This window comes from Parasteatoda tepidariorum, chromosome 9, assembly GCF_982258835.1.
Source record: "Parasteatoda tepidariorum strain Cologne lab strain chromosome 9, Ptep-v5.0, whole genome shotgun sequence".
Lineage (NCBI taxonomy): Eukaryota > Metazoa > Arthropoda > Arachnida > Araneae > Theridiidae > Parasteatoda > Parasteatoda tepidariorum.
In genome coordinates, this window is record NC_141763.1 from 88,350,946 (window position 1) to 88,371,100 (window position 20,155).

The 20,155-nt window shown below is 28.3% G+C and overlaps 1 protein-coding gene across 3 annotated transcripts in view; it reads right to left on the bottom strand.

The window, feature by feature from the left end:
- Positions 1-4,859: 4,859 nt before the first annotated feature.
- Positions 4,860-20,155, bottom strand: part of ear (ENL/AF9-related super elongation complex transcription factor) — a 41,824-nt gene continuing 26,528 nt past the window's right edge. The window contains exons 4-8 of one of the 3 annotated variants that reach the window (XM_043049452.3): positions 16,880-17,026; positions 14,164-14,205; positions 12,749-12,880; positions 11,838-11,972; positions 4,860-7,544 (exon numbers count right to left, since the gene is read on the bottom strand). In XM_043049452.3, coding sequence (XP_042905386.2) covers positions 5,040-7,544; positions 11,838-11,972; positions 12,749-12,880; positions 14,164-14,205; positions 16,880-17,026 — 2,961 coding nt within the window. In that variant the 3' untranslated portion in view covers positions 4,860-5,039. The remainder of the gene's footprint in view (positions 7,545-11,837; positions 11,973-12,748; positions 12,881-14,163; positions 14,206-16,879; positions 17,027-20,155) is intronic. The other 2 variants (XM_043049453.3, XM_043049454.3) reach the window with 2 other exon arrangements.

The following is a 20,155-nucleotide window of genomic DNA, read 5'->3' on the forward strand; positions in this document are numbered from 1 at the left end:
AAAAGTTCGTGAATAGAGATTTTTGGGAAATGGCGCGTTCTTTTTATTAAAAAAAAAAAAAAAAAAAAAAACTAGAAAAATGTAACTTTGATAAAAACGCTTTTTAAGCTACCTAGACTGCACACCACAGTACCTCGAAATTTGAGTACTACATCGATATCTTTTCCTCTGCTCATAAAACGTTAGTTCTATAAAAGTTATAAATTTTGAGGCCACACTAAATAATGTAAAGAGAAAACAAATGATCACCCTTAATTCTAGAGCAGCTTAACCCCTTGACTTTCACAAAAAAAAAAAGTTTAAAGTCGATTATTAGAAACACCACCATGTTTTATCAGGCAATCAAGTGGGTTCTAATGACTTCAGTCCCACTCTCCTCAGTAGTGATGCTTCTCATTTCGATAATACCTTCCCTAGCTTAAATATGTAAGAGACCCATAACGTGTAAACTTTTTTTTATGATTTTTTTGAGATTCAAGAAAATACATATAAACCTATTCAGAATTCTAACATCTTTTAGTAAATGAGCTAAGAGTACCTCCTCTTTTATTGAAGCACCTTAGAAGAAACAGTTGCAAGATTACCAGTGTCCTATCAGGTCACTTCATAGTTCATTCATGACATATCAAATAAGAACGGTCAGTAAAGAACACTGTGCAAAACATCTGATGACATTACTTAGGCTACTAGTGAAAAAAGAAAAAGAGGAAAACCTAGATTTAGGTGCCGACACATGACGCTGCTTGAATTAAAATTTTTAATCGAGGGGAGGAAATAAGATAAGGAAAATTCTGTATTTATAAAGAGCCATACAAAGTTTTAAGAATTTTTTTATTTTTTACAAATTTATGAGCATAGGTTTTTATTTTAAAAAGAGAACAATTCAATTTTGCAACTAATTTCAACAGTTAAGTAGAACAAGTAAAACAGTCAAAAGTAAATAATTCATCCATATTACAAGAATGTTTTTACAATTGTTAGAAAAAAGTTCATACTTATACACATTAACTTACTCAAAATCTCAAAACAAAGGGTTATTTATAATTATAAAACATCCTTACTAAAAATTACTTTTTATTTTCTCTCAAACATTCAAAAACTATCAAATTTGAAAACTGCAAAAGTATGCAAGCTAACTCTACATTTCATAGCTTTAAAAAAATTCTTTTTCAGAATACTGATAGTACAATATACAATTCATAACATAATGGCACTGGATGCTATGTACAATGTAAATAAAAAATGCTCCACAAAATGAAATTATTTTTAATGAATGTATTCAAATGACACAAAAAAAGTACTTAAATAAATTAAAAACTCATTCTTAGCACTGATCAACAACACTACACCACTTTATAAGATATCTTTATATTAAATAAACTTACCTGTTATTGGAATTTTAAGGAAATAAATGACATAAAATATTTTTTAAAGAAATCCCTATTTAAAATTTGTGATTTTATTATTATTTTTTTTTATGTAAGCATTGCAATAAATTTTGAATTATACTCAAATGCCAACACATCCCTTTTTTTCATGAACATTTACATTATATAGATGAAACATTGAAAAATAAGTAGTTTTGCATACAAGGAGAAATTATTGCTTTCTAGTTGCAGAAATTTTTTTTTTAGAAAGAATGAGGAATTGCTTTTCAAAGGAATAAGCAACTTAAGAAATAAAATAAGCATAACATATTTATACATAGGGTTAAAAAACATTTGTGTTGACTTATTCCCAATTTTCTCTAACATAGGGAATAAATAACAAAAAATTTGCACTGTAAAAATAAATGAATTAGTTTTTCTTATTAAAAATTTATATTAAATTAATATTTCAAAAAGTCATTAGCTCTTCCTAACATGTATTTTAACTATAACTTTATTTTCTATATTCTTTTTAGATAAAATATAAAAATGAAAGTATTATTTTCCCTTTTTTTATATTTCGAAATAGTTTAATTTTGTAAAATCCTAAAATAGGACAAAAACTTACTTCAAAGAGAGCAATAGCATCAAAAACAACAACAAAAAAGTTGGGTTTTTTTTTTTTTTTTTTGGATTTGCCAAAAAAGGGTTTAAAGAAAGTACCCAATAACAATTAAAAATATATAATTTTGAGCACAATATATATTACAGATTAAAATTTGCATGCTACAAGCAATCAAACACAGAAATTTATGATTAAACTACTGCAACTGATCTTATTTACATAGCTGCTAACACGGAAAGGAAAAAATCCAGTAGATTTCAAAAAATAATATAAATTTCATGATAGTTGCTGCAAAATATACTAAATATTTTACACATATAGAATTTCAGGGATTTTTATACTCTTTGAAATAGAAAAACTGCAATATTTTCCAGTTATGATTTCACATAATATGTTATGTCTTATGTTTATTCATAATTTTGAATAGAATTAGGCATTTAATTCATTCAGTTAGTAAACTGAATTTTATAAATGAGGATCGCTTCACTATCAGTGACACTTATTTAAATATTCAAGCAATAATCTGCACAAAAATTTTATTCCCTTTTGAAATATAGGAATTTTTTAAGGAAACTTAATCAATTTTCTAAAATGTACAAAAATCAGGAGAATTTTTACTAAACCAGTAGACCAGGAGAAACTAGTAAAATCCAGTAGTCTACTGGAAAATCCAGTAGAGTTGGCAGCTATGTATTTAATTTGAGAATTCACTTTTCAAAGAAAGCCCTGACACTGGATATATTTAGAAATCAGAACACTAAGTAACATATTTGCACTTAAGTAACCTTTGTAATCATACTTTGCAGATCCTAACCCAAATTTGGGACACTTCTAGCTTGCTCTCCTACAAATGCTTCCTATATTGCAATTTAATGGACTACCTTCAATAAAGGTGCACACTTCATATCTTATTTCCTTTTAGAGAGCTTAATTTTTATATCAATTGTTAGCTACTTATTGCTTATATTGATAATATTGATTGCTATAATTGATAACTTATTGAAGAAATGGAAGTATAAATAAATACTTCACAAAACTGAACAATGTTTTTGAACATGGGAAGGTTATTGTTTTCAAAAAACTGATCTACTAATAAGCTTTTCAGTAAAAAAGGGAGAAACATCAAAAATATAATATACAATACACATTAACAATAGCTTTTCAGAATTTAGGAGGTATTTTCCAAAATCATACAATACTTTAAAAAACACATAATTAGCAACAATATAAGCAATGAAATATCAATAAAAAATGCTTAACTGGCACATACAGTAAAATGACAAAAGAATAAAAAAAAATTTCTGGAGAATACAACTGACTAATTGAAAAAAAAAAAGTTGGCAGCAGCAAAAATTGGAAGCACAGTATTATTCCTTGTGGCAAGTACGAATTTTTTAGAGTTCTTTTAGTAAATTATAAAGCACTGAGGTAAAGGAATATGAGTTGCACGCAAATGCAATCAGGGGTGATTGAAGTGAAAAACTCTGAAACTTTAATGTGCAAAAAATCAATATCACGATACCAATTTATACACCATAATGTTTCGTGCCTAACATAATTTCCTGAAATAAGATTTATGATTAAATTACCTACCACTGAAGAATATCACACCTTATTTAAGAAAAACCTTAGTTCTTAGAAGAGTCGCGATATTGGATTTTAAAATCGGGTGAATATGAATCACAATATTCCATTTTAGAATAGTGTGAATATGAATTGTAATGTAGCTTTTAAATCATGTATTAATACGAAAATCAATTATTACAAAAGCATGAATACAAATCGCTATATAATATTTTTTAAAAAGTGTGAATACAATTGCGATATTGAATTTTAAACTCTAGTAAACTCGAATTACGAAATCTAATGTGTGAATTAAAATCGCAATGCTGGATTTTGAACCGCTTGAGTATGAATCTTAAACTATGCGAATACGAATCGCAACGTGTAACTTTTAAATTAAATACGGAAATCAACGCTTGATATTAAAATCATGTAAATAGAAATTGCAAAAATCCTCACAATCTCCAAAATCTGGTATGCCACAAAAAACTTTTTACTATTCAGATTTAACAAAAGTTTCAAAATTTACTTTTTAGATTGTGGAATCCCATTAAAATTTTGCCAGATTTTTAAGTTTTTGATTAGAAAGAATCCAAGAACTAAAATTCCTGAGAAATGAGATACCGCAATATTCCCAATGAAGTCATATGCCTTGCTCTTAATTTTTATACCCAGAAGAATAATACGAAAACCCCTGAATTCCATGTAGTATATTCCATTCTGGCTGTATTCTGGTACAGCCAGAATACAATCACCCCTTGATGTATAATGAAATTGCAACTTTGCAAAAACCCATGAGCTTTTTTTTTTTTTTTTTTTAAGTTCAGCAAAATCTTTAACACAGATTAGTCTAAGACCAACGGCTAGAAAGAAATTTTTTTTTTTTACATACAATAAAAATAAAGGTGCATTTACAGTATAAGTATTTGAATTTTCAAAAGAGGGGTATATTATAATTCACAATAACAAGAAAACAGAACAAAATATTTGACATATAATTCTATTCTTCTACAAACGTAACATAAAATTTGCTTTTATAAATATTACACAAAAGTTAAGAGTTACAGCAAAATATATTAATTCTTCAATATGCTTTATAATGTCCCTAATAAATTATGAACACAAAAAATCAGAGAACGTAATATTCATGATTTTCAACAAATATAATGACAGTCAACATTATATTTATTATATGTATATAATAAATAACATTTATTTATTATATCTATATAATAACAAATTTTAACATGCTTACAAATAAAATATTTTCTCACTAATTAAAAATACTATAAATAATTAGGTCATTTTGTTTTGTGATAACAATCTTCATCAAAATGAAAAAGGAGCAGTTCCATGGATTGCACTTGCCACATCTTATCACTAGCTACTCCATTTCAAAAATGACATGGATGAAAAGGGGGGGGGATGTCATCTCACTATATATGAATATATAAACAAGAATGATGATGAGACATATCACAGGCTCATAATAAATAGTACTTCAAACGCTTTAAAGTCGTAGTGTCCAGATTGCAAAGATCAAATTCAACTGTTGTACTAGAGACGTGAAATTTACCAGTTACCTCCACAATATCCACAACATTCTGCAGAAGTTGCCGATCGTCGGTAGTCATAATTATTCTCTGCATTTTAAACAAGTCATTGGTATCAAAATAGTCATCTTTCGGGGGATAGCGGCTATTTTCTCTCGGGGGATAGTACAGAGGGCTGTTTTCTTCATCGGAATAGTAATTTTCATGAGCATCATTACTAACGCTTCCATTCCCTTGAAAATGGTTCTTGGATTTCTGTTTGTGATAGTAATGACTTTGCTCAAGCCTATGTGGTACTTCTGGAGAAGATGCAGATTCAGGTTCTGATTTTGGACTTTTATTTGAATCAGAGTCAGACTCGGATTCTGATTCCGAGTTAACTTGCATTTCTTCCTCCTCCTCTTCTGCTTCAGGCTCAGAATTGGATTCCGCGCTGTTAGCATCAGAGTCAGAATCACTACTGGAGGACTTTTCTTCAATTTGTTTGGGAGAAACAGACTCCTCTGAATCACTAGTAGCTACTTTACTTCTTTGTGATTTCGGAGAAGGAGATTCATCCAGATCCTCTGAATCACTGCTCACAATTTTCCTCTTAGGAGGCTTTGGAGATGGTTCAGAATCACTACTTAATGGTGATATAACATTGCTTTCCAACTCGTCAATTGCAAAAGGTGGATTTCCATCAAGTGAAGTTTCAGATATACTAGATGCAGGACTACTATATTGCGCACGGACATTACTGCTTCTCTTCGAATCATCCGATTCCGAACCTGAATCCTCATTACTTGAGACAGATGATGGTGCAACCTCGGGTGGACTCGGAGTAGGATGCCTGGGAGATTCTCTATCAATCGGGGTTACGTTACCTTTGTGCTTTGGTTTTTCTTCTTCCACTGGCAGAGGGCTGAATGATTTAAACTTATGTTTCTCAATTTTCTCTTTAGCATTAGGCAATCTCAACTGCGTAAAAGCTGGTTCCTCATCTTCGCTTCCAGAAGAGGAAGATATAGGTTTTCTTTTCTTTAAGGGAGGTTGGTGAATTTTGGGTGGTTCAGGAGCAGCTCTTTTCACTGGTTTGGGCTCTTTCACTGGTTTTGGCTGTTTAATAACTTTTACATCTTTGGATTCAGTGTGGTGAGTTTCTTTTGGAACTGGAGGAGGCTCTTTAAAGCTTCGTATTGCTTCTTTTGAGGGATGGATATGTTTGGCATGATGGATCTCTTTTATTTGTGAGCTTTCTCTATTTGGTTGCGGCACATCAGGTACACGAGGTTGTTTGAATACATGTGGGTCCTTATGTTTATGGCGATTCTCTTTGTGAGATTCTTTTGAGGAATGATGGTGCACTTTATTTGAAGAGTGTGTTACTTTAGGAGTCTCATGCAGCTCTTTAGCGTGAGGGATTTCTTTAGGCAAAGGTTCTTCTTTAGACAAACGAATTACTTCCTTCGAAGCACTGTGATCTTTTTGATGCTCCTTATGAGAAACTGAGTCATTTGAATGTTTCTCTTTATGATGAGACTTTTTAGGCGGCCGATGGCTTTCTTTCTTAATATGTTCTTTGGGAGGGCACTCAGGTTCTTTGATGGGAGTTTCAGGCTCTTTAGGAACATGAGATACTTTGGGAGGGCGATCTTTGTCTTTATGACTCCGCTTTGAGTCTTTCACAGAACTATGAGCATCTTTTGGAGGACGATTTGATTTTTTTGAAGAATGAACATCTTTGGAAGAAGCCTGAGGCTCTTTCTTGATTTGATGTTGGTCTTTAATGGTTGAATGTTCTTTTTTAATAACAGGGTGAGGTTCTTTTTTAATAGGTTTAGAAATTTCTTTTGTAGATGGATAAGGCTCTTTGACACCAGAAATGCTTTCTTTTGAATTTTCCGAATCTTTCACAGATAGTGTTTCTTTAGTGCTAGGTTGTGGGTCCTTTAACACACGATGGGATTCTTTTGCAACAGAATTACTCTCTTTAGGTAGTAATGGTAAATCACTAGGAGCTTGAGTATCTTTAGGAGAAATGTGATGATCTCGTTTACTTTGGTGAGGCTGTTTAGGAGAATGACGAGATTCTTTAGAATGGTGCTTTATTTTTGAAGACTGGTGCCCATCTTTAGAAGAGTGAGACTTTTTGGAAGATTTATGTTCCTTCAATTTAGGAGGACGCTCCTTTTGAGAGGAATCAAGAGTATCTTTAGTGGAATGGTCTTTAGAAAGTGAGCTAGTTTCTTTAGGTACGGAATGAGAATCTTTAGAAGAATGATGAATATCTTTAGATGAACGGTGGCTTTCTTTAGATGATGGGGACTTTTTAACTGAATGAGACTTTTCTTTTGGTAAATGATGAGAATCTTTAGATGAGCTTTTTTCTTTACTGAATGAATTGGTAGTTACCGTACTGGATTTACTCTTGGACTGACTAGAGCTGCTAGTTCCCTAAAAGTTTAATAAAAAAAAAAATACTTAGTTTAAACAAATTGCAATAGAATGCATGCAGCAAAAATGTACACTAAAATGGACAGTGGTGAAAAATAGTTTAAACAATTAAACATAATTTTACAATTAATTTTGTAAATTTTAGTGAGAAATTTTTTTTAACCTTAGAATTGCTATACAACAGATCTGTTGCAACTGCTGAATGGCTTACTTATTATAAATTTAATTGAGAGAAGATATGCAAATGTATTTAGTTTCAAAAGAGCTGTTTTGAAACTAGTAATATAATTAAGCATAACAAATTTTCACAAAAATAAATAATAACAAATTTTTTTAGTTTATAATTAACTTTTTGTTTCAGTTGCTAATGAAAATGCTTATATCAGCCATGGAAGCATATATTTTGGAGCACATACAGAGAACCCTGCATAAATGTGATAAAATGATTATTAAAAAATCTAATAAATTTATTAAATAGCTAAGACACTAGAAAAACAGGGAGCATGGCCAGATTTTTCAATAAAAAATAAGCACCTTTTAAGTGCTTTTTAAGCACTCAAAAAATATTTTTAATCACTTTCCAAAAAAAAAAAATCATAATTAGTATCTGTGAAGTTATAAAATTTTTTTTTTCTATTGTTTAAAGTTCTTAATTTATAAACATAAATAAAATCAATAAAACTCAAAAACTTTACATAATCATGATAAAATAACAAGTTTCTGATAAATATTGCAGAAGAAATTGTGGAAAATCATGAATTTTTTGTAATTTAAAATAAAAATAGATAAGGCAAAGAAAAAATCTCTTTTTAAAAGATAGAAAATTAAGCACTTTTTAAAACCCCCGAATCAAAAAAAAAAAAAAAAAAAAAAAAAAAAAAAAAAAAAAAAAAGCATCTATGAGGACTTTTGAAAAACGTAAATCAAAAATAAGCACCTTTAAGCACTTTTTAAAAATGCTACTAACCCTGAAAAAGTTTTACTTTATTGTGTATTTCAATATAAAATTAGTGCAACACCTTATTTAAAAAATAAAAACTAAGTTTGTTTAAGCAATTCCATCTAAAATTCATATACTTTAATTAAATTATGGAGAAGATTAGAAGATTTCTAAGCTATCATGAATAAAACAAGTTCTGAATTTTTTTATCTCATAAATTTAAATGCCCAGGCATACATCATGAATATGTAAAATGCAAATCAACCCCTTTCGCAACAGACTAATAAAAAATATTGTAGTGTCTTGGTGTATTAAAACGAAAGAAAAGTGTCTAAATTAACTTAGTAACATAAATGCTTAAAAAATTTTGCTAGCAAATTCTCCCTATAATGAATTCACTTCTCTAACAAAACTTTTTCCTGAAATGCTATATAACATTCAAAATATTCTCCATTAAATGATTTTCTTCCAATAACCAAATTTTTAGACCTTAATCTCTTTAATTTTCGGACATTTTCTTGCACATACGCTTTTGGTTTTTGAAGAAAAATGCAATTTTTTGTTTAAAACCTTTCGCCTGATTTATATATATATATATATATATATATATATATATATATATATATATATATATATATATATATATATATATATATATATATATATATATATATATATATATATATATATATATATAAAATTGAAGCTGTAGAATTAGTTGGAACATTAGTTGGAAAGGAACAATGAATTACATAATAAAGAATGGAAATATAATTGATGATGTGACGTTCTCCGACTATTTGGAAACGGACAAATGATGAAAGCCAGAAAATAAATAGACCTTACAAAGGGCAAAAGAAAAAAATTCGGATGAAAATTAGGACATTTTTTGAAACCGTATTTTGTTACAGTACTGAACAGTAGTTTGTACCAAACTACTTTTAAAAAGAGTAAATTACTAACTAATATAAGTGTAATTAGCTCTACTTAAGTATAATAATGGTGAATTTCACTACAAAAAGAATAACAAAATATACTATTTTTTAAATTCAGAATTACGTTGCTTAGACAGAGTTCTCCCTAAGAATAAAAAAGGGCAGGGTGTTTCCTCACAGAAAAAGGCACTCATTTAACATTGTTAAAAATTATCAAAATATATCATATTAAGTAACAACTTAATTTGATATTCAATTTTTAAATTATCTTCTTATAATATTTTTGATGTATAGTTCAAAGTAATTCTCACTCATTATCAAAATAACAGAAAAATTTTAAGCTTTAAAAAATAAAGACAAGCTAAAAGACTTTCTCTGTGTATAAATTTTCTTCAAAAAAAGTAAGCTAAAAAAAGATTAATGAACAACTGACTTAAAGGTTTTTCTTTATATTTTAAACTGAAAACTATGAGAAAATAAACATTTAAAGGCATATTTCTAAATAAAAGGTATTTATTTAAAAAAAATAACGATAAAATTTAAAATCACTAAAGAAATTCATCAATATCCACCACTCAAATAAAAGATGAATATCTCTGGAACTGAATATCCTGCAAATTTTAACTATATAACTAGGCAACATAAGAAAAATTCTATTAAAATAAAGGAATCAAATTAAAATTAAAGTTAAATAATTATCAGTCACTAAATAAATCAGAAGTGGACTTTTCATTAAAACAGGCAGTTAAGAGAACCTTTTTCTCAAAAATAAAAAGGCAAGTGCTTTTAAAGGATGATGGCTTATTTTCACAAAAAGGGCAAGGATGGTGCATTTATAGGGATCAAAAGGCACACGGGGCAGATTGCCCTTCTAAAAACGCTTAAGGAAAACACTGGCTTAGAACAAAAAGTTTTAACAGTTTCCAGTATGATTTAATTAATGGAGCAATGAACAAAGCATAATAATTTGAAAATAATATGTAGAAAATTTGTTAGTACTGTTGCGTTAATAAAACTTACCAGAATCTATTAAAGATTCCCTCATATTAATATATAAATTGTTATCAAGCTTAAAACTCAATTAATTGAAGTTAAAATAATTTCAGAATAAGGTTTCAATCATCTTGAAGTGAATGTGATGTTTTACTTATCTGAAGAAAAGTAATTTAGTGGATGATCCCTTGATTCACTATTCAAAAGTTATATTATAAAACTACTCAATTCTTGATTGGAATTAATCATTATTAAAATCAGACGAAAGAGACGAATGAATAATTTGGAAACTATAAAATTTTTGATTGTCTTTCTCATAAAAGACTAAATTCTCGTAAATTTTGAAACAATGAACGTGTCGGGCAAGGCTATATGCCTGAATCATGCATGTAATTAGAACACTAGTTTCTTGTCTGATCTATCGAATCTAGCAGATTTTTCTTAAGCACTTTTAAAAATAAAAATATCTTGCATCAATAATCTAAATCTTTTTAATCTTTAAATCGATTATTTTTAAAAAAAATTCTGTACCTGTACACACAAAAGTCAGAACAAAAAGCTAAAAATCCGGACAAATAAGAATAAAATATTTCATATAAGGGATATAAGAACAAATATGAACCCTGCAGTATTTTGGAAAATGAACACCAAATACAGCTAAAACTGAATTAGACTGGCATGCTACAATCAGTCAAAACTACTAAAAGAAGTTACCAAAAAGAAAATGTTCCTCACTATTCTTAAGCTGTACTTAAATATTCCAAACTGATTAATTGTATTCATTTTCAAGCTTCTTATTTATACCACAAAAATTAATAACTTTAATAAATTAATATGTTCAGAGACTAACCCCTGGTTAGACTTTTCAGAAGAAATCATGCAAATTGTCTTAGTTTTTAAGCTTTTTCAGCAGCAATTGTGTTCAAGTGATTCACAATGAAATGGTGTAATTACTTAAATTCAAAAGTCTTGTATTTAATGTGATCAAATAAAAAAAATTTATCAGAAATTGAAAGATGGCATAATAATGGCCAAAAAACAATTAAAAGCAGCTAAAATAGTACAAAAACAATGTTGATTTGCAGTCGAATCATTGCAACAGAGTGTCGAAAGTAATTACAAAAAAGTGATTACTCATAATGAAATAATGTCGTACAAAATTTCGAAATTTGAAAAACTTCTAAATCAACTTTAAAAAAAAATATTGGAAAACAGCTAGGATTTATGACGGAATAGTCTGAATTAGACGAGAAAAAAAGTGATCATTTGAAATTCGCATGTCAAACTGTTATCGTTTTAAAAACATTAGAACTGGAAATCTTGATTCAAAGTTAAAAAAGATAAAATGCAGTAAAAAAAAAGTGGTAGAAAAACTGCGAAAATGATGGTTAGCACACGAGCTGGAAAAAAATACTAAAAACGTACCTTCGTTTTCCCACCAGGGTCTGGAGAGCTTTTCGCCCTAATCGGAGCACCAAATATGTCGGTAAAAGAATGACTAGCTATAGGCTTAGGCACAGTAGAAGACTGTATTTTAGATACTGTAGGTTTTGTCGGCTCCTAAAAAAGGAAGAACTCATTGCAAATCTCATACAAAAACCAACACAATCTACATGCACTTATATTTAACAAAACAAGGCCAGGATAATCTGGATGATAGGGAGTTGAACCCATGTCCAAGAGGTCGCAAAGTTCAATCTTTGCCAGCGGAAGACGCCCCATATAGTAAATGGTGAGTGGTGAAAGTTACATCTGTCAGGTCACAGAGTCCTCCAAATTCCTATAATAAATCAATACCTCTGGAGATACTGAATTGGAGATTGATTGTCCCCTGGTTCAGGTTTAAATTATAATCTGTGGATGAATGAATGAATGGAGGTATGAATGGGTCCGTCCTTTAAAAGAGGTTGAGATGTGTGCGTGACTCAAGTTGTATTCTTTGCCATAGATGGCACAAGAAATGCACTCTCTGGCTTAAATTTGCTTGGTTTCAATAAGTAGGCTAGCTGGTATTTGGCAAGTGGCATTAGAAACAACAAAAAAAGCCCACCATTCATGAAGTGATAATTAAAAATTTAAATAAAAAAAAACAATATAAGAAACAAAAAAGACTTATAACAATTGAGCTTAAGTGGAGTAGACAAAACTGAGAGAAATGTTTCATATGTTCTTTTTTGCTATATTCGTCTTCGTTTTTTTACTATAACGCTTCGAAACCCCAGAGGGAATTATGAATAACCCTGTATAAATATAAGCACAAATTTTTTTAATTAAAATTTTTCACACTTATTGCTAAATATATTAATTTTCAAGTTCATCATACATAAATTAATTACCTTTGATTTTGTATCGGGTGAATTTTTGGATTTTATCTGGCCTCCAAAAACTTCTGGAATTGGCTGACTAGAAGCAGATTTAGATGCAGGAGCTGGAGAAGCAGGTTTGACAGGTGGTGGCTTTGGAGGGTCCTTAAAAAAAAATTTATTATGCTTTTTTATGCCATACTCAAATATTGTCAGATGTGCCAACTTTCCAAACTAGCTATCAGCACTATCTAATAGCACAGAAATATATACTATTAGCGTTTATGTAATTTAAATTAGCACAATTTTAAATGTATAAGCTACTTAATTTATGTAAGTATATAAGATTAATAAAATTATGCATGAATTTACTATTAAAATTGAATTAATTAATCAATTTGATTAAATTAGAACTATATTGATTCAATTAGAATTTGAAACACTAAAAATTTTGGTCACTACATTTTAGATTTGAGTTTATGTTGATTTGCTTTTCTATAAGGAAAGAAGCAGTTTCAGAATAGCGTGTTTAAAGGGATTAAAAAAAAATCCTTTTCCTTTTTTTATTTCTTGTTTTGAAAGTTAATTTTGAAAAATGAAGATCTACATTAAGATAGAATTGCCTCTTAAAAAAATTATTGATACATTACAGTTAAATAAATTTTATTGCAATAAAAGTTTTTTTCTCACGTGAAATTCCACTGTCAACTGTAGAGAATAATTTGTTTTGTTAAATTAACAAAGGAATGTGAAATGATAATGAGAAGGACAAATAACTGTAAGATGGGTTTTCAGGAAGAAAAGTTACAACTTTTTCACTAAAAATTTCTTCGAAAATTTTTTAAAAAAATTCATTAATTTTCAAATTATCCAGGTTCTTACAGATTTTTCATTTTCTCTGAGTTTTAAATCCGTCAATTTTAATCAGAAGATGCAAAGAAACTCTTCACAAATCAACCAAAGTTAATCCCAATAACCTTTAGTTTTCACAGTGATCACTTTCTCAAATCTTCAAGCATGGAACCGATTAACAAGGCGACAGATTTTTGCTGACACGCCACGGCTAAAGATACCTAGTTTAGAGAAACGGCACTGGCCCTGTCTAGGCTTCCCAACAAAGATGAGAAGTTTTTATGAGCCAGCTTTAAAATTAACACCTGATTTTCTAACTTAATTGGAGGTCTTGTATAAAACAAAATAAATCTTCTTTTGAAGATCAAAATGCTCTGAAGGGGTCACTTTCGATAATGGGAAATAATGGCCCAAAATCATTATAAAGTGACTCCTCGTGAAGGTGTAACAAATTTGAGATAAACATTGAATACATTCTCAAATGTCACATTACTTAAATAAAATACATTTCCAAATATATGCGTTAATTAAACAAGACATTAGAAAGAAGGAAATGTATTAAAGTAAAGAATTGAATCAACTGTGGGATATCATACATGCGGGACCTTTGAGAATTCCTTCTTTTTCTTCTTCTTTTCCTATAAAGTAATTTTATAATTAAATCAACATTAATGCATGAAAGAAAGAAAGTGAAAGATAAAGATTAATGCATGATATTTAAAAGTTCTTGATAATAATGAAATTTATAGAAATACATTTTACATGTTTCACTGCTGGTAATTTATCAGACTGAAATATTAAAAAAATTGTCAAATAATAAAAATAAAAAAATTTGAAAATAAATAAATAAATATTTGAAGTAAGCAAAGCTCATTCTAGGCAGAAAAAAGGGCAGGGTGCAAAAGTTTAAAAAAGGGGCATTATTATTCAAAAAAGACAATAATTTCTTTCTATGGGCTTTACACGTTCTATTAAAAAACATTGTAAATTAGTAAAAGAAATTTTTTTTTTACTTTTCTAAAAGTAGCAAAGCAATCATATTAATTTCTAATTTTTATTAATGAATCAACATATATATTGAGTTAATGAGCTAATTAGCTTAGTAATTTATTTAAAATGCATGCATATATTAATAAAATAATGTATGTTTTTAAGTGTCTGTAGTTTTAAATTACTAATTAAAATGATTAATAATAATTATGATTTAATGATAGTGGAAGTAACTGCAAACTTTCAAAGACAAGTGCAACAACGGGGTGTGATGGCTATTTTTCCTTTCCCATATAAATCTATGTATTGACAGCAAAGACAAACTAAGTAAAAAGAGTTGAAAATAACAAAAGTTTAAGAAATCCATTGTAGAGTTTGGGGGAAAATAAAGAAGGGTTGAGGAAAGAAAGGGCAAAAAGGGTATGGAGTCTATTATATCAGGGCACTAATTTACTTTAGGGGCAAAAGGGTGGATTCTTTTGATTAAAAGGGCATCAGGGTGCTGCACCCTGTTTACCCTGCCTAGAATGAGCTCTGATAAGTAATTAAGTTTGCCCGGAATTTTTTCTTTTATGCCCTACTTTCATTATCTGGGTAGAAATTATAAACTCAAAAAAAAAAATACCCATAGCTAGAAAGACTTTTTTTATATGTTAGTTACGTGGTATAATTAATACTACATACATTCATTAAACTAATAAAATATATTTTAAACTGTAAATGTGCTTTAAGTTGATAACAAATTAAACATTTGACAGTGTAGGGAAAACTAAGTTGTCACAAAATTATTATTTTTATTAATTATTCAGGTGCTGCACTATTAAATTTGCATTGTACTTACTATAGCCAGTCTATAATTAGTTGTTGCATGGGTACAATATGGTATGTACGCAATAGACAGATAATGTTAAACAGGTATTTAAATATAAAATTAATAATCAGAATTATACAAAAAATATTTTTAAAAAAACTCTAACTAATAACAGCAAAATGAAATTATTGAGATAAAGGTAAAACAAAAAAAGTACTTTTCATGCACGGAATGGACTTTAAAGTCTCACTAATAATATTTACTTATAGCATTGAAACGGATATGACTGTAATATGACTTTCCCTGCATTTTTTAATTCCTTGTAATTTTAATTTTTTGATTATGAAGTCCCTGTTATTGTAATTTTGAACCTAAACCAGATGACAACGGAATACCTGGATAGGATTGGCAATCATTACTAGTAGGCAATTTGAAGTTCGACATTGCCTAGAAAACTATTTAGTTGTTGATATTTCATTTAAGAATGCCATTTTATGATTAATCTTTGTTCTTCAGTTCTCAGCTTTCTATCGCAATAAAATTTTTTGGTGATATTATTCAATGTGGTGATATTATTTTAGGACTTTATAAAATATTAAATATATGAACTCGTCAGGACTTTAAATTGTATTAAGAATAGTATTGACTTGTGTGATTTTGCTACATTTATTCAAAAATTTATGCATGATTTGTTTTTTCTAAGTTATAATAGTATTTTTAATGTAAGCTCGTTTTATTCATTTAATTTTACAGATATGTACAGGAGAAGATGAGGGTTGAATATTGAACTTGACAGTTGAAAAAATTAAAATTGTGTGGGCTGAAATACCATTAGATCTAGACAGCTGAATATAAAATATACAATGAAAAAATACAAAACTATTGAAATTGTAAATAATTGAAAATTTTAATTAGTTTCATTATAACTGCTTACATTTTAATATTTTTAATAGATGTTCAGAAATAAAAAATATATGCACAAGTATTTTGTTATTCTTTATATCTTTATGATACAACTCCTGCTCTGTAAGTATTAAATGTGAATCCAATTTAAGTCCCAAATTAAAAATTTCAACAAAAATTTTGAAAATATTAAATAATATTAAATATTAACAGATATTAGTTGAAGTCTAAAATAGTCGTTACTTAATGGAACAAAATGAATTCACACATTTTTGATAATTTTTTTTAACAATTTCTTTAAAAAAATCAATTCAGCATTAAAATTTTAAAAATTTGATTGTTGACATTCTAAATCCAGATGCATAATACTGTATTTGCATCTGGACATTGGTATACATAAACTTAAAATTATTAGTTCCTTACACTTAGATATCTAGAATGAGTAAATTTAGATGAAGAAAAATCTAACATTAAACACAACAAGCAGCAGTTAAATATAAAATATTGATTTGTATTAAAAACAATCTAAATCATTTCAATACTTAAAAAATATTGACAAAGTAAATATTGTATAATAATTGATAAAGTAAAAATTAAAATAATTCTACCTTTGTTGGGAGAACAGGCCTAGGTTTTTTGGAAGCAATGCTTTTTGGATGTGTAGAAACAGGGAGTTCTTCAGCATCCTGTGAATTGTTACTGTCTTGGGTGTGCGAAAATGCACTTTCACTGTCGGAACTAGTGAAGCTTGTTACCTTTAAAAAATAATTAATATTACAAATTTTTTATGTGCTCTTATATATTCTCTATAACCATTTCAATGCATGGATTATTTTAAATCAACACAAATTGGTATACTTAATGAGAAAAAAAACACAATTTTTTTTTTTTTTATTAATTTTCAAAAAAAAACATTGATGTATTTCTGGCGTTATGAACAATCACTCCTTCATTTCAACAAATCTACTGTGCATGAATAATATAATATTTCCATCATTAATTTTTATATAAATAATCACAATTTATGACAGTTGCAAAATTGAAATTGTACTCAGGCAGCTGTGGAAGTCAGCACAGGTACTGTTCACCAATTCTAGTTGCGTTCAAAAACAAAATAGTTTGGGTAAAAAAAATTTTTTTTTAAAAAAAACACTATGCAAAGGTTGCTACCTAAATCAATGACCCAAATAAACTAAAAACATAGTATATTTCTATCAAAAGTTAATTATCAAAACTTTTTACGACATAAAACTAATCAATTTTTTAAAAATATTTTGAAAGAGTGTTTGCTAAAAAGATAAAAATTAAATACAATTTTGGATCAATAAACTAATGATTTATATGTAGAGATTAAATTATAAATCTTATTTTGGTAGTACACTTTCTTTAATATAAGTAGATACAGTTGTGGTTCTAACCAAATAAAATTTGGATTTAACCATTCAAAACAAATCAATATTATTTGAGAGCAAAGCATCTTTGTTTTAAGTTATAAAAATTATATTGCAAGTAATAAATTTAACTTCATTTGCATAATCAAAATAGATCTTTTAACATGAATTCATTACAGATGTCATTTAAGATTAAATAACAATAATCTGTCATTAATTATATAGCTATAAATTGGGTGACTTCAATGGTGAAAGCTTACAATCTTTAAAAAAAAAAAATTTTTAATCACAGCAAATTTAAAAAAAAATAAAAATAAATAAAAAAATTTAAAAAAAAGAACAAAGCTATGCATGTATCTTAAACAAATGACATTAATTTTTAAAAAATCCTATTTATATAAATACATATTGTAAATACATTATTTTTAATTAATTAGAAATTACACATTTAGAATTGAAATGATTCAAAAGAAAAATGAAAATTCAATGATGAAAGCTTACATTCTTAACTGAAATACCTATATTGCCCAAAAGCAGTCAAAATGACAGCATTGTGAAAGAATAACTAATAGTATATAATAATAAAAAATTTAATTACAGCAAGTTTAAAAAAGAAAAAAAAAACACTAGTTATAATAAAGCTATGCATGTATCATAAAAGTTAATGACATTAATTTAAAAAAAATCCTATTTATATAAATACATATTATCAATACAATATTTTTAATTAATTGATTAGAAATTATACATTTAGAATTGAAATAATTCAAAAGAAAAATGAAAAATTTTCCCTCTTAATTCTTTTTTTTCCTCACATAACATAAATATACATATTTTACTTCATAAAGATTTAAGTATTATTAAATTGCACAATATATACAGTTAAATTCATCAAATGCAACAACCATTGAAAGAATACATATGTTTAGGAAATAGGGAATTTTAAATTAATAATTTTAAAAATTACAAATCTTAGTAACAATACTAATGAAAAAGTTTTTAAATACATAAATAAAGCAGCCCTACCACTACTAAAGAAGTCTAGAAAGAATCGCTTTTACCTAAAAAATTGTTAAGAGTCAGCAAAATTCTAAGAGGAAAAACTGCAGACGATAAAAAAAATACTTAGAAAATTCGGTCAAATACATACGGAAAGGAAGATTCGAAGGAAAGGAAAGGCATCACGATCGTCTGGTAGAAAACTAAATCAGGGTCAAGACATCAGCTTAAAATTCCAAGTCATCCTAAGAAGCAAGCACTCACAAAAATATTTTATTCGGACATTACATTGCGTTATATATCTCACAGCTCGCGGGGAAGTTGCTAAAAAGGGGAGTTCGAATACTGCTCTGACGGAAAGCCAACCATATGGTTTCTCCACGTGGAATACGGCCTGATTTCTAGTCTAGTCATTTGCCAACTCGCGCACATTCCGAAAGAGTTGCGACCGACGAAAACGATAATCCGGTTTATAATTTCAAATAAGAAGGGGGGAAGTAATATTCTAAAAGAACGAAGAGCAGGTAACAATGATCTAAACCTGTTAATATTCGTAAATGTTTCATATTATGGACTAGTTTTGCGGCGACCCGCATGCTAATTTAAATTTTACAAGTCTGACAAATGGTCAGTGGCGGCCGAGCAAGGTTTTTTTGCTACATCCTCTATTTTTTTAAAAAAGTATAACTGACGATTGTAATATCTGGAGCAGAAGGAGGAGGGGAAAACGAGTAAAGATGCGATATCACCGTTGTTTTGCTTTTCGAATTCTTGAAAAAGTAATTATTTAGAAATGAGTATCTTAAATTCCAATACAGAGTAAAAAGAAATTGGAAGTTTCAAAATACAAATAATGAAAAAAATAAATAGTTCCAAATTAAATAAAAGAAAAAAATATATGTATTTTTCTTGTTCATTTCAGAATTTTTCACCACATGTTTTATTTCAAAGCTCTATTATATCACAGCATCAAGGAAATAAAATGGTGAAAAAAAATTTAAATTAAATAAATAAAAAAAATTTAAAAATTTTCTTGTGTACACATGAATTCTTCATCACGTTTTATTTTAATACGCTATTTAAAAAAAGTCATTTTTCCTAACATAAGCCCGTTTTAGAACAGTATAAAATAAAGTATTACACTATAAATCAATTTAGTGTACATAGCAAGCAAAACTTAATAAAAAATAAAAACTGAAATTTACCGTCATATTTCGAAATCGATATATGCTAAATTTATTTTTTAAAATAACAAAGTATGGCTCACGGGAAATTTTAAAAGTGAAACGACTCAAATAAAAATAATCTTTTTATATTCATTTACTGCTGAAATCGTTAGTTCCGGCGAAAATGACACTCCTATATCCGCGATAAACAAGAGTAAGAGAGTAAAAAAAAGAACGTATGGCAACGGATAAAATAGATAACGTTTATTACGTTAGTAATAATTTTTACGTTAGCAATTTTACATTTGAAAAAAAAAAATAGCAGAAA